This window comes from Fukomys damarensis, unplaced genomic scaffold (genome assembly GCF_012274545.1).
Source record: "Fukomys damarensis isolate Sample0158 unplaced genomic scaffold, DMR_v1.0_HiC HiC_scaffold_10, whole genome shotgun sequence".
Taxonomy (NCBI): Eukaryota; Metazoa; Chordata; class Mammalia; order Rodentia; family Bathyergidae; genus Fukomys; species Fukomys damarensis.
This window is the reverse complement of record NW_022900922.1, coordinates 35,397,237-35,425,233: the sequence shown is the minus strand read 5'-3', so window position 1 is coordinate 35,425,233 and position 27,997 is coordinate 35,397,237. Positions and strand designations below refer to the sequence as shown.

The 27,997-nt window shown below is 45.2% G+C and overlaps 2 protein-coding genes across 5 annotated transcripts in view; one reads left to right on the top strand and one right to left on the bottom strand.

Moving 5' to 3' along the window:
- The window catches only part of CUNH6orf201 (chromosome unknown C6orf201 homolog), an 18,111-nt gene extending 7,098 nt beyond the window's left edge, over positions 1-11,013 (top strand). Inside the window, exons 2-3 of the mRNA XM_010622786.3 lie at positions 2,474-2,672; positions 10,749-11,013. Of these exons, the coding sequence (XP_010621088.1) occupies positions 2,474-2,672; positions 10,749-11,013 (464 nt within the window). The remainder of the gene's footprint in view (positions 1-2,473; positions 2,673-10,748) is intronic.
- The window catches only part of Eci2 (enoyl-CoA delta isomerase 2), a 17,349-nt gene continuing 218 nt past the window's right edge, over positions 10,867-27,997 (bottom strand). The window contains exons 2-12 of one of the 4 annotated variants that reach the window (XM_010622781.3): positions 27,793-27,855; positions 27,464-27,611; positions 26,589-26,751; positions 23,378-23,476; positions 22,961-23,149; positions 20,413-20,482; positions 18,176-18,278; positions 17,275-17,395; positions 13,283-13,372; positions 12,239-12,382; positions 10,867-11,312 (exon numbers count right to left, since the gene is read on the bottom strand). In XM_010622781.3, the coding sequence (XP_010621083.1) occupies positions 11,157-11,312; positions 12,239-12,382; positions 13,283-13,372; positions 17,275-17,395; positions 18,176-18,278; positions 20,413-20,482; positions 22,961-23,149; positions 23,378-23,476; positions 26,589-26,696 (1,080 nt within the window). In that variant the 5' untranslated portion in view covers positions 26,697-26,751; positions 27,464-27,611; positions 27,793-27,855 and the 3' untranslated portion in view covers positions 10,867-11,156. Of the gene's footprint in view, positions 11,313-12,238; positions 12,383-13,282; positions 13,373-17,274; positions 17,396-18,175; positions 18,279-20,412; positions 20,483-22,960; positions 23,150-23,377; positions 23,477-25,010; positions 25,364-26,588; positions 26,752-27,463; positions 27,612-27,792; positions 27,856-27,997 lie in introns of those variants that run through there. The other 3 variants (XM_010622783.3, XM_010622784.3, XM_010622785.3) reach the window with 3 other exon arrangements.

The window sequence follows — 27,997 nt, the reverse complement described above, 5'->3', positions numbered from 1 at the left end:
GAAAGAGCAGCGGGGTGGAGATGGGGCAGAGAGAAAAGAAGGACGCCAAGACAAGAGTCTGATCAAGGCGGCGTTTATTGCCGGCAAGCACCGGCCTTTTAAAGCAAAAAAAACACAAACTATTATGGGATGGGTTTACCATAGTAACTGAAAGGTCACACAGGAAAAGAGCAAACAGGTTCACCAAAACAACCCACCGTGAGTAGTAGTAACCCGGACAACCACACATCTAAAGGTCAGAGAGAAGAAACCGTAACTTTCAGGAATTCCACAAAGGAAACACTCTACCTGCTCAACTGGAGAAACTTAACACATATGGAGTTACTAGAGTTAACGGTACTTACAACCAATACTCATGATCCCCACAGGAAGAAAATACTCAAATGGGAAGGGAAACAAGGGAGGCAGAAGAAAGGAAGGGCGGGACAAAAAAAGTGAAGATAGAAAAAATTGAAACAAAGCTTTTGTACGTAGGGAGCAGAGGGGATTGAAGGTGGGAATGGGATAAAATAAATAAAATTTACTTTTAAAAAGTCAACTCTAGGGCCAGGGATTGGGCTCAGGGTTTCCACTGCCTGCCTCACAAGTGCAAGGACCTGAGTTTGATCCCCGGTACTAAAAAAAAAAAAAAAAAAAAAAAAAAAAAAAGTCAACTGTATCAAAGTGCTGTGTAGTTCTGCTGGTTTCCCTTCCTTCCCTCCTTCTTTACTTCCATTACCTCTTCTTTCCTTTCTTCTTCCCTTCCTCCCTTTCCTCTCTCCCTTCCTTTCCTTCATTCCTTTATTCCTTCCTCCCTTCCTCTTTTCTTGCTTTTTTACATCAAATCTCTTGATGAAGGAAGCAGTATGGTGCATTTCGTTCTACTACAAGCTCTCACTGCCAGTGAGCAATGCAGTTAGAAGCCAGTTGAGGTCAGTGTGGTCCAATGGGTGTGATATAAATGCACAACACCATGACATGTCTGAAGGCAAAAGTACCTGGGCCAGCTGTGGTGGTCCAGCCGTCACAACACGAACATGCCTGAGTCAGGGAGTGAGGATTGAGAAAGGAAAGAACACTCAAGCCTGAGTGGAGCCGAAGAGAAGTCTGATTTATTTCACAGAAACAGCTCCTTTTATAGGTTCACATCAACAGGAAGCTTTTAAGGGCACACAACAACAGAAAACACCAAGCAATTGTTTTTATCTTTATGTAAAGACCGGATTTCCTGACTCTTACAGATAACATCAGATCTTCGGCTAACGAGTTTCCTGTTATGTCAGGGTCAAAGAATCAAAACAAGCTCAATAAACAGTTTCCTTGAAAAGTAGCAAATGTTGATGCCTTAATTATACAGGAAGAAGTTATTTTCCAAATGTCAAACTCCAGTGGTCCATGACTGGGCCCCGACAGCCAGCGTGACTAAATCTGGCTTGATGTGCATGAAGCGTGGCAGCACAGAATCCCGCCTTCCCCTTTGGGTTTCAGCATGTCAGCCCTCATCCTTACACATGGCCTCAGCCTATCAGACTCAGGCTCAGACAGCAGCACCAGCTGCTTGCCAACCCCTCCTGGTCCTTGATGTTTGAAGAGCATCTTCCCAGTTCTTTCTACTGCTGCCAGTTTTACTTTTATCGGCACACGGTTGTGACACAGTCGATCAGTCTCTGTGATCTCTGTGTAGTTGGTACTCTTAGCGACCTCCCATCTCCTTCTCCTGTGAGAAGCAGCACCGGTGGGGTAGTTACACCGGGCTCTGGTTACCGATTTGTCGGATCTCACTTCCCCCAACACACAAGGTTTATAAAGTGGGCTTATTACTCCCAGACGAGCAGTGAGGGCTAATAGAAGCCTACGATCCATTCTGAGCTGTTCCCTGGTTCTGTTATTGGAGCTTTCCAAAATAAGAAAAGGATTTCCACTGAAACAGTTGAAAAATAGAAATGCTTATAACAGATTAAGAAAAAACCAACTCACTTTTGGCCAGAGGTAAATCTTGTGGCATCAGAAAGGATTAATAAGTCATACTCCCCCGGATGCTTACTGATAAAGCACATTGTTGCTTTAAGCAGAACTCTTATATTGTGGCTATCACTCAGTATAGGATTGGAGCCCCAGGGTAGGAATGGACAACAGTGTCAGTGTCCACCCCATTTCTTCTGAGAAGCCTTGAAGTGCACATCTGTAAGTATGCAATAAAAAGGAAAACAATAATTACAATAATAGTAATTATTGTTATACAGTGTCTTACCATTGGCTCGAGAATCATGTGGTATCTGTGGTGGTCCCCACCTTCTGTCCATTCGTTCATTTACTCAGTGCATCCATTAGATGTTTAACAGCAGGCTATGGCCTAAATGTTGGGGGATAAAGGAAATACAGAGCTGAAGAGGAATTGTAAGACAGCAGACTTTCTCATATCAGCACAGTGTAGCTCTTCCCATGCACAGCTAGGAAGAAAACCAATGTTTATCAATATTTATCCTATTACCAGGTGAGACAGCTGACCTGTCTGGCTTGGAAAGGATCTTAGAAAGACATCACTTCCCACCAGAGATTAATTTGACCCCAAAGCCAAGCAGAATGCTCTCATGGAAAAGCAAAGCAGTAAACACAGCAAGCGAATGGCAGAAGAAATGCCCCTTGTGGAAGAGAAACTCAAAGGAGCCTCCCATGCACACCGTAGTGGTCAGGTAATCTGTCTAACTTTGGTCCTGCACAGACATACTTAGAAATCCACAGCAGTCAAAAGTTCCCCTTATTGCCTCAACAAACAAACAATGACTGAATGTGGCCTCTGAGATACACAGTGAGTATGAAAACAAGCCCCGCTTTCTATAATTGTGTACCTGCCACATGCACACCCCCCAGCTGCTGGAGGAGACTGTGTTCCTGCAGTCAGACAGGGCTGGAACAGAGACCTAGCAGGGCCACGGTGGGATTATTGGAGAGGGACAGGTCCACAGTCCCACTGTGGTAGGGCTCTGTGGCTGTGTGATTTGGGAAGCTGCAGAACCACTGTTGGCACCATCGGGAGCTAGAAGACCATGGTACGACACCACAGAACCTTGGCTTTAGTCCTCATTTCCCAGATCTTACGCCAAGAGAAATGGAGAGACATTGGAGATCCTCAACTAGAAGGCTGACGTGGTCTCATTCAAATCCTCTGTGGCCTCCAGGGAAACAAAGTAGAAGCAGAAGACCTCAAGTGAGGGCGAATGGGACTCCAATGGGGTGGTACAGTGGGGACATGGAAGTGGACAGATTTGGGCAAAGCCATAAGCTTTGGTCACTTGGCTAAGTTTTTTTTGGTACACTTCTACGGGCACGCCAGACAGATGGTGCCTGTTTCTTTACTATTGCTGCCTATATTGCTATACAGTGCCTAACAAATGACTGCACAGAGAAGATTTTCAGCAGAAATGTGGAGTTATGTGAAGACCTTTCTGGTTTGATTGTAACAGATACAGGGAGAGTTCATATGTGTGAATTTGCCTGTGTGGGAAGTTCCCACTGGGATCACTGTCCTAGTGAATGAGAAGTCTCCTCCATTGTTCCCAACGCCACACTGGCCAATCCAAGTCACACATTATAGCCACGTAAGATAAAGCTATCTTGTAAATGAAGTGATGGTTAGAACCATGATGTTTTCTGGACAATGGGAAAACCCTGGATTTTTATTCAGAGAAGGATAGAAGTTACTTTAAGCAATGATCCCTAATTACATGTGTTAAGAAAATTTGATCATGCCCTCCATGGTATATTAAAAACTTTGAAATTTCACCACCATATAAGTTTGGTTCAGGCTATGGTATCTTCATATGAAATTGATGCATCTTACTTTCCATCCTAATTTTTTTATTTTAATGTAATACAAGTATATATTAATAAAACAAATATAAAAAGCACTCTTTTTACTTCTATGACAAAATAAAACAAAATTTCATAGGTAAACCTTGGAAACTGTATATGTCCATCAACAGATGAACGGATAAAGAAAATGTGATATTTATATACAAGGGAGTACTGCTCTACCACAGAGAAAGATAAACTTGAGGAATTTTACGTAAATGGATGCACCTTGAGAACATAATGTGAAGTGAAACAAATCAGACACACGGGCTTAAATCCCTTGTGGTTTCTCTTATATGAGAAGGAGCAAAACAGAAGAGAGATAGGAAGTAGTAAAGTTCAAATAGCTCCCCAAATTAGCTCTCCCATTGTTTCAAAAGCACTTTAATGCATGTGCTAATGTTTCATTTATACTACTAGCTTCTCTCAGGCCACTGAAGACAAAGTTTGGTGCTTTTATCTCTTTCTTCTTTGTGGGAGTCAGTTGGCCTGTCACTTGTACCCTGCGTAACACTTTAGCCACTCTGAAGATACACGGTGTACTGACTATTGTCATTCTCTATTTTGCTATGAATTTTGTTTTACTTTTCACCCTGGCATCTGCAAATATAGCTGGAGCACCAGGATGTAAGAAACGACACACATCTTTTCACATTTCCTCCTACAAGCATTCATCTGCTCTCCTTAAAGCCAGACCGTCTATTCATTTCTGTATCCCCAGTGCTGTGCAGGTTGGGGTCTCCGAGAATCCAATGCTGAGCTGGGGGTGAAAGTGCAAAGAGTTTCCTGGGGGTGGGGAACCTCCATGTGGAAGGGAGGAGGGCTGTGGCTGATTCCAGGGATGAGGAATGGGCTCTACCTCGGGGAGGAGTGGCCAAGTCTGCCCCACAGCTTGTGGACACAGGCAGGGCTGGACACCCTGGGCCATTTGGCAAACATGGTATTGGGAACACCTTGTTGACTGCTGTGACTCCAGATTCCAAAGGGATCTGCCAAGTGGGGTTGGCTGGTTCCGATGGTGTACCCTGACTGTCACCTGATAACCTGTTAACTCTGGTTGCTTGAGTCATTCTTGATCCTTTGTGACCCGGCACCCTTGGGAGCATGTATCCTGCAGCCAGGGAAAGCCTGGCTATCACCGAGGGATATTACCAACAAGAGCTTTGCCCTGGTCTAAGTGCTACGCATAACATTCCTAGGTCCCTGGGCATCTGTAAAGTGGACCCGATAATATTGCACCCTGCACTGTGACCCCATTACGGAAAACTGACTCATGAAACTGAGTTCTGACAGGTACAGAGTATTATAAGAATGCCCAGTGAACTCTTTTAAAATGTCAGATTGAGCCAACTCCAGGAACTAACCTTGGCTCTGCGCCGGCAAATGTCTGTGTGATATGTGCTGGGTCCCCCACTGGAACACAGCAGCCAAAGCCTTTCTCGCTTGTCTTTTTTTTTTCTTCTTTCTCTCTTCGTTTGTTTTCTGCTGCTATCTCAGATTGCCTGAGAGTGGGGTCACACATAAAGCTCATTTAAGCTCATGGTTCTAGATGCTCAAAAGCCCAAGATCCATCAGCTGCATCTGCGGGGGTCTCCTACTGCTTCCTAACGTGATATGAGTCCACAGGGCAAGTGGGCACCTGTAGGAAAGAGGGGTAAAACACAGGGGCAGCCTTGCCTCATAATAATCACTCCTCAAGTATATAATGCAGCCCTACAAGAATGAGAATGAACCCAACCGCATCAGAAAGGCGTTGATCCTGACAATCTACCTCGTAAAGACTCACTGAAAGGGAGAAGCTCGAAAGAGAGGCAACTGCCACCCCAGCCCGTGCCCAGGAAGCTGTAAGAAAACCAGACTTTAAATGTTTTTCTGTGCTCCCTGGCGAATGTACACACGAACATTTCTATGCTTTGTTCTATCCCCCCTATAAAGTGAATGCTTCTGGGTGCAAAGAGGGGTGCAGCTTCTCTCCCTCCCAATTAGGCCAAATTTTGAAAACACTCACTTTTCCTTTTTTTTAATCTTTTCTCTTACTTTTGAGAGTGGGCAGGTTATCTCTTACTTTTGAGAGTCTGGATGGCTGAGGCCCAGATTCAGACCTCTGGCTGGGGCTGGGAATATCCCACCTCTCAGTACCATGGCACTAGGGATTAAGGCTCCAACACCTGAGCTTCAGGGGCACAGGTTCAAGTCATAGCCCAAGACAATCGCAGTTTCAGGGTCAGATCTTGCATGAAGTCTGCTGGCTTTGGACAGAGTTTCTTCAGTTCTATGCTGTGTAAATAAACCAGCAGGCTCAAAAGCCAGGAGTCCTGGGATGTTACACTGATTCTCTGAGAGTTTACAGCTATAGCTGGCAGAGGGTTATCCCAGTTGGAAAACTTGGCATGGTACCAGTCCTCCATTTTATGATATAGTAAATCTCTACTGGATGCTGCATATAAATGATAATTACCTGTAAACTGTAGTTATTGGCTTAATATGTCATCTTCATGGGCTTCTGGGCTTTCTTTCCCCTTCCTTTGGAAGGTATAACAAAAACAGACAAGCCAAGAGAGAGATGAATATTCAATGCAAAGGCTTTATTTCAAATTCAAAAATGTTCTAAGTCAGTGTGGTAGCAACTGAAGACAGGGGCTGTCAGTAGGATTTTATTCTGTCTTCTCTCTACCAAAGACACTCGCAGTGAAGCCTGAGTTGGGGGCCAGTCCCTGAGCCACAATCCTCCCCTCTGTACAACATTCATCTTTGTCCTACTTACCACGGTGTACTGGAAATGAATGTCTGTTTGCTACCCTACTCTAAACTCAACACCTAGAGGCTGGACATTCAACAAAAATATTTAAGGTCCTCTACGGCACGCTAACACAAGATAAATTTAAAAATATACCTGATTAAATGTAGCCAAATGAAAGACTCCCATGTCTCTTCCCTCTTCCGTTTTCTTACTTGTTTCAACCCATGTGGGACTCATTAGGGTTCAGAGCTCTAAACTCTAGGCAGAGCCAACAGTCCTGCGAAATGAGAAGGAAACTAAGGCGAGGAGAGGCCAACATCCCGGGCAGGGCACAGCTAACACGGCAGAGGCAGGACCAGAGCCACCCCCAGACTCTGAGTCCACTCCGGGTCACCAGTGTTGATGGTCCGTCCAGGTCTCTGGGTTTGCCCCCAGGCTGGAATAAACATCATGGACAGATCTTCTCTATGCTGTTTGTTTGCTTATTTATTCATTCATTTGAGATGTAGTAAAACTATGCTGCCCAGGGTAGCCCCAAACTCCTGGCTTCGAGGGACACTACTGCCTTTGCCTCCAGATAGCTGGGACTGCAGGTCCCTGTCACTGCCCCAGACTCTTATGTGTCAGCTGTTCTGGGGTATGGCCCCAGTTGTTTGGTCGAACACCAGCCTACATGTTGCTCTGAAGGTATTTTTCAGGTGAAATTAACACTAAATCAGTATCTTTGGAGTAAAGCAGGTGGCCTTCCATATCGTGAAAGGCCTCACTCAATCAGACAAAAGCTTTATGAAGAAATACTGAGGTCCCCTGCGGAAGGAATTGTGCTTCTAGACTGACTTTGGATCCACGTCTGTGAGATGGACCCCCGCTGGAATTTCCAGCCCGCCGGCCAGCCCTGCACACACCCGCCCTGTCGGCCGCAACAACACATGAGCCAGTTCTTTAAACTCCTCCTTCCTCATACACACGCAGCTCAGCACATTCCATTTTCACTCATGGTTGCGTGTTAGGGAGCAGGCAAGCTCGTCCTTGTGTGCACACCGCAGAGCACAGACAGACCCGGACAGTCGATGTTTCAGTTTCTGCACAAGCTTACCACAGTGTGGTTGGGAATGGATCCATGGAACAGAGGTTGACAGGGACGAGCTGCCATCTCAGTAAGGGGTCTTCCAATTCGTGGACAGAGCAGCTTGTCTGCTCTTTAATTTCTCCACAGCAATGTTTTGTAGTTTTCAGCGAAGCAGTCTTGGACATCTTTTATTATATTTATTATTAGGTGTTTTGTGTTTTATAGAACTACAGATGGAAATTTAAAAAATAAGAATATAGCTGGTTTGCTGATTAGTGTTGTCCACAAGGTATAACTGAAAAATATAGTAAAATTTTATGGCCACAAAAGACACATTGTTGTGTATCCTCCCTCCTAACACTCCCCCATCTTTGAACAAACTTCTCCTATCACCCTGGCCACTCCGAAGTAGCTCTGGCAGTTTTTTCCTGAGTGTCTTTAGCTGCACTGTCGTGGCTGCCTCCAGGCCTTAGATTCGAAGCGTTTACCGTGCGCTGTCACTTTGACTCTAGAGACGGCCAAAGTTCACACAGGCCAACTCCAGCGAATAAGGTGGACAAAGACCACTGTCATGGTTTCTGAGCCTCGGTCTCAGTCATCTGGGGATGGGAGAACATGGTACAGTTTGCCCAGTTCTGGGTTCTTCCGTCAGCGACCTCTCTGTGCCTTCAGGCACCTGCGATTCTCCAGGTACCGCGCACAGAGGCCAGGACTGGTCCAGATTCCCGAGGAACCACAACCTGACCCCTGGCCTCTCCTTTCCTTGCACGGAAACCCTAACCACCCCCAGGGTCTCAGGCCAGTTCTTTCCGAATCTGAATCTCTTCAAAGGCATGTGGGGGGGGGCAGCAGTAAATTAAAAAGACCTCCTACTGTTTTCAGTGTGAGCTTTTGTTTGCGAATTTATTTATTTGCAGGTGTTTAACCCATTTCCAGAGCTCCTACAAAGTAATTTCAGTCTGTAGCTGTTTATCTGATATTTGCATGGGGAAACAGGGCCTGCAACTTCCTGTTTGCTAAATGCTGATATCATGTTTGCTTCACTTGCCCCACAATATTTCCTTTTCCACGTCTGTGTTGATTTCCGTTGCTCTTCTGGGTTCACTGACTCTCCCATCATCTAATCTGACAGTGATTTCTTTTCTTTTCTTTTTTTTTTTTTTTAAGACAGGGTTTCACTATGTAGTTCAGACTGCTCTGGAATTCACTGTGTAGCCCAGGCTGGTTTCAAACTTGCAGTGATCCTCCTGTCTCAGCCTTCTGAGTGCTGGGATTTCAGGCGCATGCCATCATGCCTGGCGGTTAATAGTGATTTCTATGTCTCTCCAATGAATCCTCAGATTTTCCATTCTAAAATTTGCTTCATTCTCTTTTGGTTTGTATTTATCTGCTGAAAAAAAAATGCATGCATATTTCATCATTTCAAATGCGACTCTCTTGACAGTGTGGAACATGGTTGCAAGACCTGTCTTTATAGCTGTGTGACAATTCTGATATCTGAGTCACCTCCGGACTGACATGGTATCTTTTTTTTTTTGCCAGAGAAATGTTCAATTTTCAAGGATTTTGTATGTCACATAATTTGGGACTGTACCTTGAACGTCACAATCATCTGTAGGATGAAGATGCTGTTCAGGATCACATTACAATCACTGGAGAATGCTTTTTTGTTGTAGCAAACAGTCAACCTGGCTTGAATCAGCCAAGCAGCTGCCTCGATTTCCTTCTTGTGGGTGAGGCTAAAATCCCAGCTTGATGCTCAAAGCTTTTGCTCTGTAGTTTTGCATCTCTCCTGATCATGAACCAAGACCAACATGGGTTCATACACAGAATAAGTTGAAGTTATTTCTCTCCCTGCTCTGGGATTCTCTTCTCTCACCCTTGAGCTCCCAGAGAGACCTTTGCCTGGCCTGAAAGATGTTTTTATTTCCCTCCACTTATGTTAGCTGGCTCTGCCGTGGTCACTGCTCTGCTGCTGCACTCGGGGAAAAGTCTCAGGCTCAGGAGGAAGCCTGCCCTTGCTCCTCGTAGTCTGTGTCAATCACATGCATGCACCTGCCTCTGTATCTTGGTGTCTTTCCACAATCCAACACTCAGCATCCTCAAGTAGCTCTTTTGCATACTTTGTTCAGGGATTTTAGTTGTAATTACTGGGTGGGATAGACAATAGTTGGTTTATGCTGTCATAGTGACACTGGGACTCTGTGCCTGGACTTTAAACATAAAATGTTTAATCAAACATAAATATGTACATATTAAAGGGGTAACAAGTGATGTTTCAATACATGTGTATATAATTAATGCATGAATCAAGTTAAACTTCTCCCTTCTGGGGTCTTTGTTTCCATTTGTGAACTCACTTCCATTTCTTTGTCTTAGGATCCCAACTTGTAAAAGCCAACAGTATCTACTTCATTTGCCATTTCTGGCATCATTTTTTTGCAGGGTAAAATATAGTTATGGGCATTAACCTAGACATAACAAGTGTTCAATAAACATACATGGTTATTTCCATGCATATATTTCCTGTAAGACTGAATATTTTGGATTAAGATTACCAGGATAAAATAATTAAGAACTAAAATGCTAAGAGTTTGACGAGTTTGTTACCTGGAAGCTGATGCTTGAAGAAGAAATCAGAAAAGAACAGCATTTTGCCAGCAGTGATGGTGCAGATCTGTAGTCCAAAGCACTCTGCGAGGCTGAGCCAGGAGGATCACAAATTCAAGCCCAGCCCTGGCAACTTAGCAAGACCTGGTCTCAAAACTTAAAAAAATAAAGGGTGGGAATGTAGTTTGATGAAGGAACACCATTTAGGTAAGCAAAATACCCCACGCTAATTTCATATCCCTTGGAATTGCGCCCCTGGTTCTTGTCAAGTGACAAAGGAATAATCAAAACAGGAAGTCACAGACAGTAATGGCAGCTTGCAGTTATGCTTCTTAGAAACCGGGTCATACAAGAGCCAGGTCTTTATGTTACAAATAAGCCGCATTGCTTTCCAATGAAATGACCCATTATTCCTCTCACATTTATTAAAATTGTGAAAAAAAGAAAAATTAAGATTGTTTCATAGTAATTTGTCCCTTGCATTTGCTTCTTTGCCAGGTGGCTGAAGAAGAACCTGCACCCCACCGAGGACCTCAAGTCAGTGATGGATTTGCTGTCAGCGTTCGGCCCGATCCAGTCAGTCACTGCCTGTGGACGCCAAAGTGCCATCGTGGTGTTCAGCGACATAAACTCTGCTTGCAAAGCTGTGAGTGCTTTTCATAGCAAGGTCCCTGGCTCCACACTCCAGTGCTCCTGGCAACAGCGATTCATGGCAAAGGACGTAAGATTTTCTATCACCAAAAGGCTGTGCGAATTCTTTTAGGAAGTTTTTACTCATTAGGGCTGTAAGCGCAATAGTATATAATTGTTGTCTGAGCATCTTAATAAGGCACAGTGATGTTTACTTCATGAAGTATTGGAGACCGGAGTGAGCAGCATTCCAGGGGCACGGGGCTGTCGCAGTCCTCACAGCCGTGCTTTTCTGGAGAGGAAGTTCTGGAGGGCAGTGGTGCACTCCGTGGACAACCAACTTTCCCGCCCCACTCTGCACTCTTCAGCGTTGACAGCGTGCAGCTTCTCCTTCTCGCTGCTTCTGATTAACTGCTTTCCACGGCTCATTGCCTGATAAGACACAACCCACAAAGGGTCACTGGTGATTTATAGAATATAAGAGTGCGGTGTTTCAGATTCGGACTCGTTTCTTCAATGCTCATTAACTAAACCTGCTAATTCTGTGAGATCTCTTCTTTGATTCTTTTCCCCCGGTATCAGGGACTGAACTCAGGACCTTGCACTTCCAGGCAGGTGCAGTGCCGCACAGCTGTATCCTCAGCCCAAACCTGTTCATTCTTAAGACGTACGTGTATGATTGCAGAGAGGGCTTCTTAGCCACTGATGTGCATGCGAGTCGTCTCAGAAGGGGCAGGGCAGACCTGTGACTACACATTTCTAAAATCCCCAGGTGGACACTAAGGCTTCTGGTTCCAGGACCATGTCAAATACTAAGGACATATGCCTAAGTGCAACCAGCCTCTTATCAGCACATATCAAAATCAAAGTGCCATCCAGCACGACTCTCCTCACTCCCCCGAAATTCAAAGCAGAAGCACTCAGCCAACACTGCCGACTGGCCTCTACAACTTATCCCCATAAAGCACTGCCCTCTGCCTTTCTAGGACAGACATAAAGGTCCATGTGACAAGTTTTATAAGAATCAGTATTCCCAATCTTATCATAGTTATTTTTACACTCATATTTAGATGTGCTCAAAGGCTAAGAACAGTACGTTTTTTTGTTTTGTTTTTTGAGACAGGGTCTTGCTGCGAAGTTTGGGCTGGTCTTAAACTCACTACATAGCCCAGGCTGGCCTTGAACTCACATGGTGATCTTCCTGCCTCAGTCTGTCAAGTGCTGGGTTACAGCTGTGCACCACCATGCCCAGCTTGCCTTGTCTTTTTGTATGACTTACTCTCCTATGGCAAATACATTCGCCCCTTAGGAAATTATTTCCATGGTTTCCACAAGGAAAAGGTCAATGCTATACTAACATTTGGAGGGTTCTTGGCATATGCTTTCAACCTGGTCCAAACGTCTCTCTGGAAAGTGCTGTCGGGAAAAACTTCAGTAACGAGGCCTTGAGCACATGCCTCTCTTGCTGTTATCTTCTTCCCAAAAATAAGCATCTCAGCTGCCTGAAAAGAAAAGCAGGGTTAAGGCACTAAGTTCATAAAACAAGGCTTCTGTTAATTTCAGAATGGACTGCTTTCTGGAAGCAGCGGGACCTGCTGGGAGTCTTTTGTGGTTGCTTGTATTTCATTCTAAGGAGCAGCTGATGAACTCAATGAACAGTTTTCACACTGTGCTGAGCCCATCCCAGGCTCCAGCATCTCTGAAGGGCCAGAAGAGGGACTGCTTCCATCAGGTCTACGTAGGCAAAACAAGAATGGGGAGCCTGGGGAGGAGATGTGACCAGCACCCACAGCAGCCGTGGCTTTAAGTATACCACTGATTACAAGAGGGAAAAGGGACACACAGGATGGGGGTGAGAGCTGGGGCTAGAGATGCACATCATCTTCAGTCACTGCGGCTCATCACAAAGGGACCCTGAGCTCAGGTGACTGAGGAAGGCTGGCACCACTCTGCCACTCACGCTGTGGAGGACGAGGGCCTTGCTTCTTACAGCACAGGAAGCACCAGACACCCAGTAGAAAGAGCAGCGCTGCTGTCTGGGGACTCGGAGAATTTCTAATTTTCCCACAGACCAGACACATAAAACTCTTAGTGTGAGCTGGGCGTGGTGGTGCACACCTGTAATCCCAGCACTCAGGAGGCTGAGGCAGGAGGATCACTGTGAGTTTGAGACTAGCCTGGGCTACATAGTGAGTTTCAGGTCAAGGGCCGTCTCAACTACATAATGAGACCCTGTCACAAAAACAAAAAAAACCAAAAAAAAACCACCTCCTGTGTGGAGACCAAATAATAGCTTCTCTTTTTGTCCATCTTGGCAAGGCAAGGAAGGGAGGGCACGGGGTTAGATTTCAATGGGAGATGAGACATGATTCATTTTTATTTTTAAGCTTCCAGTCAGTTACCTTGGCTGGGCCCATTATCTTTGGGAAAGTATAAGAGGAGCATCCTTCTGGGGTTTGGCCGAGACTAGTAAAAGGCGTGTGAAACGTTGCCTGTGTAGGGTGGGAGAAGAAAAGAAAACCATCTTTTAATGCCTGGTTTGTAAAAATCACCCATTTAATCATAACTTCAAAAACCTCACGAGTATGTAGTATAATATGCCCACGAAATTCACCCTTTACAGAGAGTCTGTTCACTGAGTTTTAACAACTATGGTTATGCAGCCACCTCCACGAGCCAGACAGAGCATTTCTGTCATCCCACGACGTTCTCCTGGTCTGTGATTATCCCTTCCTTCCCACCATCCCTGTGCTGTCCACTTTCTGCTTTCATTCCTGCAGCTCCTCTGTTCTACAATGTTCTACAAATGGGATCCTGCCTTCGCCAGCCCTCTGGGTCTAGCATAAGGGTTCTGAGGGTCAGGCTAACAGCTCGCTCCATGCTAATGCTCCACAGTGATCCACTGTAGGGCTGGATCATAATTCGCTTATCCACTTGCCAGTCAAGACCACTGTATCGCTCCTACTATTCTGAGTAAGCCCAGTAAAAACACACTGAGTTTAACATATGTAATTCTTATTTCCAATTATACTTCAATGAAGCTGAAAAAAAAAAATCAAAATCTTTTTCAGATAATTCTACAACCCAAAAAGGCTGTAGCATGTGTGCAAGGCTCCAGGTTAACCTGTCTTCAATTTCTTGTGCACCGATCCAGGACTGGAATTGCTGTGTAAAATGTCCGTTTAACTTAGAAAAAGCTGTGACACTCTTTCCCAAAGTCAGCTGCACCATCTGACATTCCTACCAGGGTCGTAGGAGGGTCCCATCTGCTCCACATCCACGCTACACTTGATTACTGATTCTTAAACTTTAACCCTGTTAGTGGGCATGTAATAGTTTCTCAGCATGGTTTGTGTTGTATGTACCTACTGGTTCACGATGGCAGGCATCTTTTCATGTACTTATGAACCATGTGTCCATCTTCTTTGGTGAAATAACTATTAAAATATTCTACCCACTGGTTTTTCAGTTAGACTTTACCCTCCTATTGAGCAGTAAGAGTATTTTTATATATTCAGGTTATATGTGCTTTACCAGGTAAGTATCATGAAAATAATTTTTCTGGTCTGTGAATTATCTTTCTACACTTTCTTTTCTTCCTCTTCTCTCCCCCAGGACTGGAGACTGAAGGCAGGGGTGTTTAATTCTAAGCCACACCCTAGCCTTTTAAAGTTTTGAGACTGGCCTCAAACTTGTCTTCCCGTCTCAGCCTCCTGGGTGCTGAGATTATAGGTGCGCACCCCCATTATGGTTTAGATCTCAGACGTCTCCATCAGTGTCTCAGGTGCTCAGAAATGACCCTTTGGAAAGATGACTGGACCGTGGGGGGTGCCAGGCAGTGGACTGACCCACTGATGAGTTCAAGCTGAATGTGCTCTTGAGAGCTGGCACCCGGCCTGAAGAGGCAGTCATTCCACAGGGACCGGAAGGGTGTGTTCCTGTCCCCAGCTCCTCCCTTCTCACTGCCTCCTGGCTGCCATGGGTTGGGCAGCTTTCCTCTGCCATGCCTTCTACCATGCCATTTCTGCTTTAGAGCCGGCCAACCATGGCCTGAACCCTCTGAAATTATGAGTCAAAGCTCCCCTCTTCTAAGCTGTGGAATCAGGTATTTTGGCCCCGTAATGGAAAGTGACTAATAACAACCACCATGCCTGGCTTCTTCTATGGTTTTAAGATCTGCTATACTTTCTTTGGGCTAGGTATTCTTCTCCACTGCCCACTTCCACATTAGGTCATGAATGTATTGCTCTGTAGCTATACTTTAAAATATTTTAAGGAGATTCGCCTTTGTTCTATTAGTTGAAAAACTGTTTCTTCAATCTTTTGTCTTGATTTTGCCCTAGAGATGTTTTGATTGGCTTTAGATGATAGAATCAACTTTGATATTGGTTATTTAGGATATAATTATTTCCCATTTGGTTTAAGATATATTTTTGTGTGTGTTTTGATGATAAATCCTATGGAAGACAATTAACTTATAACTAGTAATACACACAACACTATTCAGATTTCACTTACTATAGTTAGACACTGTATTATAGCTATTTGTTAAGATATATAATGAATGCTGCATATAAATAAAAATACCAAATAAAATTCTCCCATTAATGTTTTCCCCCCCCCCCCCCAAAGAGAGCTTATTCAGGAAAATACGCTGAGAAGTTAAAGCCTAAGGAATAGAACCAGAAAATGAAGAAGAAATGCCACCCACAGTCAGGTACACACAGAGCTGACAAGGGGCAGCATCTGAGATGTTTACTTCCAGTGACTGAGCAGTGGGTCGGTTTAGGCCCTGGACTCAGAGTCCTCCATGATCTGGGGAAAGGGTCTTACCTGGCCTGCCAGTTTCATCAGTAAAATGGGTCTGAGTACCAAGCTCACAGGGCTGCCGTGTGCATTATGAGAATCCGTGTGACCTGTACTAGCAGAGCCTAGTGTACAGTAATCACAAGAGTATTTACTTTTATATTTCCTACCTTGTAAAGACACTCATGGAGAAAGGACTATTTGATGATGGGAAGCGAAGAGGCATTATGAGCCACAGCTCATAATCAAAGGATGGATACAATGCACTAGTGTTTTCCTTACATGGGTTCTATATGAACCCATGGTTTAACATGGTATTCGTGAAATCAATGATGAGTCCTAAGAATCTCTTCAGTGGTTAAAAAACAAACAAATGTTTCTCACAAGCTTGTAGATTACAAATTTTACTACTGCCTGAACAAAAGTCACCTGGAGAATCTGACAACCCCAGCATGGTTATTAGGTTGGTAGCAAATATTCTAAGGGCAAAGTTCTACGACAAATGTTTGTTCATCAGGACTTTGCTTCTACTGACAAAAACTGCAAACATCTTTGGGTTCCAGCACTCAGGACATGCTAAGTTAGAGAAGCTCCATAACCAAAGGCTGGTGTAATGGTTGTCCCTGAGTGCTGAAATAAGGAGTCATTTTACAAAGATACATTTTAGTGTGTACATCTAAAGTATACAACATAACATAAAACAAAATGGTTGCCATAGTGGAGGAAGAACAAATCTATCATCTCTTGTAATCACCATCAGTCCTCTACAAGAACAGCTAAACACCCTGAACCCCACACAATGGTAACTTCAGTCTTTGTACTGTACACTGGATCCTTCAAACTCATATACTATTACTGTGTGTCACCTAGCCCACCTCTGCCTATACCCTGTCCCTCAGCTTGGAGTGGTTCTGGAGGTGGTGGTGCTGGGGACAGAGCTCAGACCTTGCATATGCTAGGGAAGCACCCTACCTCTGGGCAGCAGCCTACCATGGAGTGATCTTTCAAACTTTTCCTTTGTACTCTTCCATATTTTTCTAAATTTATTTTCTGCTATGACAAGAGACATATTGCTGTAAGAATAAAAATCAAAATAATCCAATGGTGAACATAAGGCTGGAACTGTGTTGTGGGCAAGGACTTTTTCAGAGCTTTGGTTTTCTTATCTGCAAAGGAGGTAGTGAGGATGATGATCATAGCCCCTTTTATTCTTAACTGAGAAAAAGGATTGAATAATCCACTTGCATAACCTACCAAAATGCAATCTCCTCTCCCATAAAAAGCTTTCAAGTGTCTCTTGAGTATTTTTGAGTACCGTAAAAATTGAAAACTGAGCGACTATCCTTAATTAGCACATGTAATGATCAGAGTTAGGACAGTGTCCAAAACAATATTGGTGCTCAGGAAAATTCCAGTTAATGATGAAGGAAAAATAAAGTCTGTGAAATTGGGCAAATTCTCTGAGAAAACTAACTATAGTCCATTCTACGACAAACCACATGTAATCCATTTACTCCTAGCAACAATAAGGAAGAAGCCATTTTCACGCTGCCTGCCTGGTCTCTTCCAGTTCTGGGAGCTGACTTACCCTGTCGGATGCATATACAGCATCAAACAGCCCAAGAAGGGTGACGGAGATCCCCACCGCTGGACCATTCACCACTGCAACCAGAGGCTTAGGGAAATCTATAAAAGTGCCTACAAAATTCCTACAGGAAAGGAAACAGAAATCCATTAACTGTTTCAAAGCTGCATTCCTGAAGTGCAAGGTAGTCAGGTTAGATCTGAGGAACCCTGGCCTCCTTCAAGCCAGGTCCATCCATGACACCCATTGAATGGCCTGGAATGGAAGGCTGTGCCCTGAGTCATATTTACACCCTGCTTTCTGGGCAGTGAGTTCTGGGCTGCCTTCTGGCTGAGGCCTCAGAGACCGGGGTGGGTGACAAAGTACAGCCTGCACCCCACGGGACAGTGGGAGTCAAGAGACTTGGTGAGGTCACCAAGATCATAAGGGCAAACCCTTCGTGAATTCCTTGTTTTTTTTTTGTTGTTGTTGTTGTTGTTGGTACTGGGGATCATGCTTGGGCCCTTGCGCTTGCAAGGCAGGCACTGGAACCACTGAGCCAAATCCCTGGCCCCCTTCTGCATTTTTTAACACTACTTCAAATCTCCTATGACCCCATTCACTGAGGTCATCTGGTCCCCTGACTGGAAGAGAATTTTCAAATTTCCTCTCTCAATGGATTTTATCAACACCTCTGGTTCATCAACGCCTTCTGGTTGATCTCACAGAGGCTGGCAGGCTGATCAGTAACAGAAGCTGGAGTCATAAATGAAGGCCCCCTATTGATGGAGTCTGGAGAGACATGGCTGGCCACGGTCCTATGAACTTCATCAAGCCACAGAAGAGTTATTTCACTTCTGCTCAACCAAGTATTACTTGGAAGCCTAAGAATGAGCCCACAGGGATCTGACAATGTCGCTCTTACCTCAGTATATTGGCGCTGTCTTCAGATAGCTTCTCTAAATCATCCGAGGCAAACTTAGTGAAGTTAGTCAGATCATTCCCACTGCTGTAATAGTCACCATTTCCTGCCAAAAACAAAACCAGCAGATCCACCACTCACTCATGTTCTCACTCATTCTGTGACTATCGAGCGTCTACTCTGTGCCCAGCTCTATGTGGGCACCTGAAATACAGGGTGAATCGACCATGGTTCTTGCCCTAACTTACAGACCAGCACGTTAGCTAGCTAGACAGTGACTTCACGGAGTGATCTTCCTCCTCCAGCTCATCCTCCTCCTCCCGCTTCCTCCCACGTCCCCACACCTTCTATTTTTTTTTCTCAAGGCCTTGCATATACTAAGCAAGTGCTCTACCTGAGCTGCAGCCCCAGCCCTTTACACTGACTTTAAAACTTCGAGTAAGTGTAGATGATTTAACTATGACACAAAAGAGAGGTGCAGGAAGACATGAGTGTGTAACAGGGATTTGGTTCAATTTGGAAGTTCAGGGATGAACTCTGCTGAAGAAGGGACAATTGTACTGAGACATGAAGAAGAGCTACAGCTGTCTGGAAAAGGAGCAGTGGGAAGAATTATCTGTGTCAAGAGAACAGCATGGGCAAAGGTTCTATGTAGGGGGAATCCCCTGTGTACTTCACTGACTGAAAGAAGACCCACCACGGTGCAGAAAGAAGAGCCAGGCGGTGCAGAATGAGGATGGGCAGGATTGGCCACGTGGGGCTTTCTAGACCCCACGAAGAAGTTTTGCCTTCAGTCAGGTGTGACAGCGCATGTCTGTAACTCCAGCACTCATCAGACCAAGCCAGGAGGACTGTGAGTTTGAAGTCAACCTGAGCTACACAGCAACCTACCCACTGGCCAGATCCCATCTCAGCAAACAAAACAAAACAACAAAAGAAAATGTTTTATCTTTAAGAGCCAGTGAAGCCATGGGGGGGTATTAAAGGATAATTTACATATAATGAAGCCACCAGTTCTTAAATGTTCACTGAAATGAATTCTGATCACTGCAAATACCTGCACAATCACCATCCAGAGCAGGGGTTCCCCCCATACTGAAGGCTCTGTCCAAACCTTCCATGCAGGCCTGTAACCTTAGAGTAGCACCAAGAGCCTCAGGATATGCATTTTCTTTTTTTGTGTGTGTGGTACCGGGGATTGAACACAGCCCTTGCACTTGCAAGGCAGGCATAAGAACCACTGAGACAAACCCCCGGCCCTACTGTGTATTTTCTTCCAGAGCTGGCACTCTGTATCCTAAGGTTTTGCATTCATTGACCCAACAAACCAAAAATATTTGGAAAAAAAAATTGTATCTGTACTGAAGAAACTTTTTTCCTTGTCATTATTTCCTAGACAATACAAGAAACATTGCCAGTGCAATATCCATGCTAATACCACGCCCTTTTAATGAAGAGACTTGGGCACTTGTGGGTTCTGGACTCTGTGGGCATCCTGTGTCATGGAATGGGGGGACAATTACTCACACACACCTTTAACAAAGTTTAATCCATAAACTGGGTAAGAGAGTAACAAGAGCAATCAATTTTTAAAAAACTATGTAAAAACAAGTTATTTAGAACTTTATGAACTGTTTCTTTTCTGGAATTTTCCATTTGAGATTTTCAGACCTAGGTTGCCCACATTTAACTGAAACCAAACCCCCATGAGGGCAGCTCCCGGACAGAGCATTTCTACCATCCCAGCACAAGGCTCTCTTCTAGCCATTTCCCCACTTGCCCCAAAACCATCCCCTGCAGACTTGCAGAGTAGAGCTCTGGCCCATTGCAGAACTCTGAGCAGACTGAGCTAGACAATATGGACCCTCCTGTGTTGGACTTGCTTTGCTGAACTATGTCTTACAGACTCGTCCATGTTCTTGTGCATATCAGTTACCTGTTCCTTTTGATTGCTCAGTAGAATTCTACTGCATGAACAGCCAACAATTTCTTTCTTCATCCCTTTGTCTTGGCTATTGAGAATCAAGCCTCCATGACTGTTCTAGTATAAGTCTGAGCTTGGGGGATTTATACTTTACCTTGGGGAATTATCAGAGAGTAGCTATTCTGTGCTTATTATATTATTACACATTTATAAATTAAAGCATGCCATACTGGAAAAGATCTCCAAGCTTTTTCACTCAATTACATATCTAATAAGAGAATCCTCATAAACAGGAATTTAAGAAAAAGTGTCTTACCTGTAATAACAGTCATGGCTGAGTTATCCTTGCTTGCAGCTTTAAGTGCAAGTATAATATCGTGGTACATCTGCACAAAGAGGAAGAGGAAGAAAAGAAAAGAACACAAGATAAGGGCTGTCACCAAATGGATTCACTACCTCAGTCTGGCAAACACATCATTTGCACTTTAATAACCAAAACGGTAGATCGATACACCTGAAAGCACGTTTACTCCCTCTAAAATTACTGCGCATATCATGTGCCAGGTGCTCTGGTAGGAGCAGAGGGGTAGTAACTGCTTTCTTCCACAAGTGAGTGAAAAACAAACGGTCTTTGAACTTTCAGAAACAAGAGAGATGATTTTGCTTAAATATGGGGCTGGGGGTGAAAAATACGAAGCAGCACAAGCTCTTCAGAGTTGCTGAGGATTTCTAGGGCTGGAGGTGGCAGGGAAAACTTTCCATGAAGCAATACCTATCTCAGTCATGACCTCAAGAAAGAACCAGTGTCCCAGGAAGTCTGGGAAGGGTTAACCCCCAAAGGCTGGGATTTCCAAAGTGCTATGACAGCGTTCACGGGTAAAGGCTTCCAAATGTCAAATGAGCGGCACTCCTGACACCCTTCGACATGTTGCTACAGCTTTTAAAATAGGCAGTTTCTACCTGAGGGTGAGAACCCCATGCAGGAAAGAGTGAGGAAGAGGGCTTATATGTATGGGTGTAAAGACACTAAGGAAATCAAAGTATGGACTTCACATAACAGACGAATAAAGGTGTAATCATTTCCATCGAGGAAGTAATTTCATTGTTATTACAGTAGTAATGATACAGCACGGCAAGCTGAGAGGCAAGAGTCAGGGTTAGCAGGGGACATATCAGAGCTTGGATCTAGGTTTTCAAATTGATTTGCTATTTGAGCTTGAGCAAGTTACTTCTTAACTGCTTTTAAGGTTAAACAATAGTCACAGGCTTCTTGTAAAAATGAAGCCTCTGTGCAGAAAGCACTGGCATTTATTAGGAACCCTGAGAAGTGTCATAAAGAACCACTTGTCAAAAATAAGCTTTTGAAAGGAAAGTTTTTACCAGTAAATGGGGACTAAAACCAGGAGATTCCAGCAGCCAGCTGGGACAAGCCAAGTTTACTACATCCATATGTGGATGGGCTGACACCAGGGGAGAGACAGCAGCTAACCGGGACGGGAATAGGCTTACACAGGTACCGAAGGGCCCAGGAGTCTGGCAGAAGTGTTTATGGACTTGGACGCCAAGGGCGTCTGCTCACCTGTGTGCACAGTCGCCAGACCTCTGGGCACCAGGGCAGAATGTGCTTCCTTTGAGTCCATTTGCCCTGTTTACAGACGAGCTGCTGCTGTTTGCTGAAAGCAGCCTGTTTGCCTTGTCTCGTGTGCTTGTGAAGGACTCACGTAAGTCAGGCCTGACAAGAAGAGCAGCTCTTACTGCCACAGTTACACAGAAATGGGTCAGAGCAGACAGAATCAGAGTCTGGAGAATGACATGTTTTATCAATTGGACAGCAGACATCCAAATTTACACATTTCTGACTTAGGAATACTTTGGGTCACGGTGCTTTTCTCCTCTATACTGCTGGCTGATTAGAAATCCAGCTATCATAGTCATCTTGAACTCGACTCCCAGCTCAGCCTCAGCTCTGATGACTTCCCTGCTATTTACTTCAAGAGAAAGGGCTTTGGTGCTTAGATTTTCATCATCTCAGTGTATTGTTCCATGATGCACTGTGAAGCAACTCACTCAAAGCAGAGCTGGGTTATGCATTACGGAAGATGAAATCCGTAGCTCCATTTTCTCTCTACATGCACAAAATAAAGCTCTATCAGAGCAGAAAAGACTCAGGTGCAAGTCTGACAGCTTCTATCAATCTTAGAGGTCTCTCTGCATGTTCTCTTGTTACTGACAGATATTTCATTTATATTAACTGATTTGTGTTTCCATTTGTAGGAGCCACAGCATGTTTTTTTTTTTCAGCTTTAATTGAGTTTATTGATACATTTTAGGGATACAGTACAGTTATATTCATTGTTGGGATCTTGTACCTCTACATGACAAGTCTTGGTTCTCATTTTTTCCCCTTGTCCCTGACCTCCCTTCACCCTCTCCTCCCCTCCCCATCTACAACCACTTTATTTCCATCTTTTCATTATCTCACATTTTTTTTCTTTTCCCTTTTCACCCTTCCCCTACCCGTCCCACCTTCCCTACACCTTTAGCTCCTTTCTTCCCATTTCTCAATGTCAGTATAATCTTATTAGGATCTTCTGTATTATTGCAGATTATTCACACCAGAGAAACTATTCGGTATTTACACATGTGCACAGCACGTTTTGGGTGTGCAGAAGCTACCTGAAATCCACACATTCTGACTAGAGAATGTCCGATTGTAAACTAAGCGGCCAGGATTACTCATCATCTTGCACAATCAAACCGGAGATATCACAAAAATAGGAATAATGCTGAAGTGACAATCTTTGGAGTGAAATACAGGGAAAGAAAAGGAGAACCAGAGTTACTCCTAGGACAGGCAGCATTACCTGAATGGTGATGGCATTTTTTTTGGTCGGTCGGTTTAATGTGATCGTTGTGATGCCGTCTTTGGAGGTCACTACCACGTGTTCAGACTCAGGCCAGCTCCCGCTGGCTCCCGGTCCCGCCTGGCTAGAGGATTCCCAGGAAGGACTCAAGCAGGACACAAATTCCACATAGTTCTGCTGGGCAGTTTCCTGAGGAGCAGCCGACAAAGAGCTTCAGCCATCACCGCTGAATAAGCATCTTGAGAAATACACTATGTTAATAAATAGCACCTTGCAAAAAAACAACTGAGGGTTTGATTCAGTAGAGGCTTCAGGGTTTCAAAGGCTCCACTGACAAGGGCTTGATGAGACACAAAGCTCTTCAGAATTCTAGCAGATAAAGAAAGAAAAGACGAGCACAATGACAAGTAAACTGACCTTGGGCAGTCTGCCAAGGGCATTCCACGCATCCCACTTGGCCTTGCCGATGAAGTTGAACACACTTGGTTTGGGCACATTACAAGGTCCTTCTGTGGCCTGTGGAGAAGAGAACGGTTGGTCAAATGTCAACGCATGCCAGGGCCCTAAGTATTTAAGATCCATAAAATCCAAAACTAGTGCAAATGCCTTCCACAAATTCTTTCCTGGGGTACCTAGAATGAGCTCAACTTTCCCCACATCCTCTGGTGTTGCTGGAAATGCACAAACAGAAAAAGACTGGCCCACAAAGGAAGCCATAGGCTAGCAGTTACTAAAGTTAGTTATAAATGCCTTACTATGGGAATGACGCCAAAGAAAGGCTTGGAAAAGTACACGCTAACCCTCTAAGAGTTCATTCTCTATCAGTCATCACATTTTCATAATCCAAATATTCAACCAGTTTTCAAAAGGAGCCAGTTAATAAACGTGGAAGCCCACAGTAGATTCCAAAAGCTGACCCAAGGGTAGGAAAAAACAACACTACTTCAGGGGTGGATGGTGGTAACCTCATCACAGAACCACAGCTGGTGGAGGCAGGTGGGCTGTTAGAACCTCGAGCCGTGAGAAACCTAAAGGATATGTCCATGAAAGCAAAAAGGATGAAATTTTACTCGAGGGTAGGTGGAATGTCTTGAGTAAAATATTTCACTGAGCCACTTTTCAGGAAAGACAATTTAAAACTCCATTAAAAAATGTCTCCATAGGGGCCAGGAGTTTAGCTCAGTGGCAATGCACCTGCCTGGCCAGCACAAGGTCCTCAGTTCTATCCCTGGTACAAAAAAACAAACAAACAAACAAACAAAAATTCCATTTTCAGTACACAGTTAGCTAACAGAAGGAAGAAGAGGGGGCTCTAAAAAATAAAGGCAGCAAAGGAGACTACAGTTTTCTCCAGACACACCCTGCAAGAGTTAACCACCCAAGCATCACCTTCGGGCTATGGCGGTGGCGGCTCCATCATCCACTAGGGAGACTCCAAGAGCCCCAGCCTACCCCACCCAGCTTTACTCAGGGTCTGTTTCTTACAGGAGGAGCATACAGATTAAAACCAGCCCAGGGAAAAGCATACAGGACAGACAGTTAAGGGAAAAGCCCAGGTGGTGACGCTGCTGTCCTGCTCTTCACATGGGGGCACAGCATGACGCAGGAAGTCCTGTCCCTCAAGAAGCCCAAGCCCGCCTCAGGGCCGTTTTTCCAGGGCCCCACCTGATGGACAGGGTCCTGGGGCCTGTGTGGTTTCTGGGCAGATGATCCAGGCAAAGCAGGTGCTATCAGCAGGACAGCTAGAGCTCGAGCTCACCTCCAAAACCTGAGGGCCAAGCCTTCAGGGCAAGGCTTACTTCTTTACCCCAGGCATCCACCAGAGTGGAACAGCCAGCTCAGCACATCCATCTAACAGAAAGCAGATCAAGGAGTCCAGCGTGACGGGCATGCCAGGGAAGTCTGTGGTGTTACAACTTAAAAGTGCTGGTTTCTAATTATGTTATAAAAAAATTTCAAATTTACACCAAAGTGTAACTGTTATGGAAGGAATTGGCAAGTGACACACAGAGAGGCAGCAGAATGGAAGTAGAATAACAAATTTAATCACCAACAAGGGCCGATCGCACATAAGCCATGCCTGGATCCACCACGCACTGGGTTACACTCCTCCTTTTATAGGGTTTTACAGCCTTGATCTCATTCAGGTGGTGACATTGCATTTTCAGAATTCACATGGCTAATATTCAAAACACAGTGGTGAGGCAGTTGAATTTCAACCTGGAAGTAGCACTTCTTTAGTAGGGGAGGTTATCTTTAAAACTCATTTAGTTATCTATTCTAGCCCAGGGGAAGAGGAAGAGTCTGGTCAGAGAGGTTAAAAGGGACACTAGATGGCTCCCGTGCTAGTTAATTCTGAACTAAACAGAGCAAAGGGCAGAAGTTATCTTACATGGTGACATTTCCTAGGGTTTTTTTGCTATTAAAGTGTTCTCTATCATAACATTATAATGCATTGCCAATACCCACTCACTCACACTGAACAATCACCAAATTCTGCCTGACTTTGCTCTCTCTCATGAATCTCAAATCTCATCCCATTTCACTCCTACTTAGTATACATTTCATAAACATGACTAAAATAGAACACAGCTTAAATTTCATTTCAAAAACCTGATCAAACGCTTCTCAGCTTTGTTCCCCGACAGTCCTCTGGAGAATATCTGTCTAAGAGTTGGCAGGAGAGGGCTGACTGGTGTCAGGACGGGAGGAGCACTGAGGCCCAAATGGCCGCCTCTGTTAGCGGGAAGGAGGAGGGCTGCCCTCAGGGTGACCACATATTGCAGAGGAGGGAAGAGTTAGGACAGCTGAGGTGCAGGTGTTCCCCTGAGAACTACTACGATCCTGGGAAGCAGGTGGACCTCCTGTTACTTTGATTGCTCGGAGCCGGGTTTGGGTGAATAAAAGCAAGGTGAGCCAGGGCCTCGGTTCCTCTGCCTGCTGGTGGTGAGCGCCCCGCTGCCTGCCTGCTGAGCTGACACGGTGTCCCTGTCCTTTCCTGTTCACACACACGCACACACACCCCAGATCGGGGAGAATAAAGTAGCAGCGGGTCTGGCTCCTCGGGGCAAGACTGGCTGCTGGGCAGCATACAGGTGGGGTTCGAACAGGGACCCTGAGACAGGGTTGCCCCCAGATTAGCCTTAAATTTACAACCTTAGCCCATTCCCTTTCAGGGTGAAAGACACCAAGATAAGCACAACTAAAAGAACTTTCAGGAGTCAGAGGGACGTAGGGTCACCAGCCTCACACATCCAGGGGGCTGGGAGGACACCCAGAGGTCTGCAGCTGGTGTTCTGAACTAGCAGTCACCTGGTCCTCAGAGCCTCACGGGACAGAGACCACCGCCAACGGGCAATCATTCCAAGGGAACAAAATGCCCCTCAAGCCACAAGAACTGCTCCTGCTGTGTAACCACCCAAACAGGGCTAACGACTGAGCGGCCCAGCCCACCTCGGTGAATCCCCAGCCCCTTGCCTCTTTGGGGGCCAGTCGGATCCTACCTAGCTGCAGGCTTCCTTAGGGTCTCCCTTTTCAATGAGAGCGTCTGTCACACTGTGGCTTTAGTTTTAATTTCTATTATCAGCAAACCAAGCACACACTCTAGCTGCTAACCTGGGACTCTTACCTGTTTATACAGCGCATAGAGTTTTAGCTTTGCATCATTGCCTGGATCCTCCTTTAAGAGTTTCACCCGATGCACCGCAATGTCAAAGTCCTTCTGACTGGCTCTCATGGCTGTTCTGCTCAGGTGCACCTGCACTGCCTGGAAACTAATGACCTGAAAAAGACTACAAACAGGCAGGTTTCTATTTGTACAAACACTTCTATTTCTGCGGCCTCATTTTTATTTTCAGTATGGGTATTGAACCCGAGGGCCTTTGCACTAAGCTGCCTTTCCGGCCTCTTTTGTTTTTTATTTTGAGGCCGTCTTTCTTGGTCACTTAAGTTGCCCAGGCTTTGCTTGAACTTGTGGCCCTCCTGCCTCAGCCTCCAGGAGTGCAGTGCTGGGATTACAGGCATGTCTCACCACACCTGCCTTGCAGTCTGAATTTTAACTATTCTCCAGCCTTACCAAATTGTCACATTTTTCTGTAAATATTATCTCCATACTTGTCCCAGCAAGCCAGCTGTGAACTGACTCCTAGATAAATCAATGCTGTAGTTGTTATAATTTTAAAATAATGGAAATAGAAATTATAGTCGAGGGAGGCATTTGCAAGCAATTCAAAAGAAAGATAAAAGCAGCCTGAATGGACATTTTCACTATGTAAATTTTGTCACAGAAAGCAAATAAAGCGCCTGCAAGATAGAACAGATTGAAGCACACAAGAGTCCCGAAACACCCTGGCGCTCAGATTCACCAGGCGCAACTACGGTAGGGCGACTCTTGTCTCTCTGCTGGCAAAACTGGGGTCCCAGAACACGGAGGGGTAAGGCGGGGGCGCGGGTGGAGACGCAGGGACGTCCCGGGGCAGGCGAACAGTCCGGCCCACAACCTACCGGAGGCTGGGAGAAATCACCTGCGACCACCGGGTGAAGTGGCCCGGCACGTGAGCCCTCCTCTCACGGGGAGGCTGACCAGCCCGGCCGGGGCAGAGGGAAACAGCAGGCCACCAGGATCACCGTCCTTGGCGGGGCGGCTGACGAGCTGCAACTCACAGTATTGAGGCAATAAGCAAAAGACCAAAAAAAAAAAAAAAAAAAAAAAAAAAAAGAGAGAGGGAGAGAACGGGATATTCACTACGACGACGATCCTGCATACTAAAGCTGATTAGAACACAAGCTAAACCTAGCAAATACATCGCCTTCCTTGCGGTTCTGTAACTTACCTATGGCACAACGACTCTAGGTTCAAACCCTGGGCTCGAACAAGTTGCAAAACACACGACCACCTGAGAAAATGAAATCACTCCGGACTCAGGTCTCGCTCCAGGCGGAGGATTCCGTTAGGCACCGAGGCCGCGTGACCCGTTCCCTTAACCTTGCGGGCCCAGGCTCCGGACGCCCGCGTCGCGCAGCGCTCCGCGGACCAGC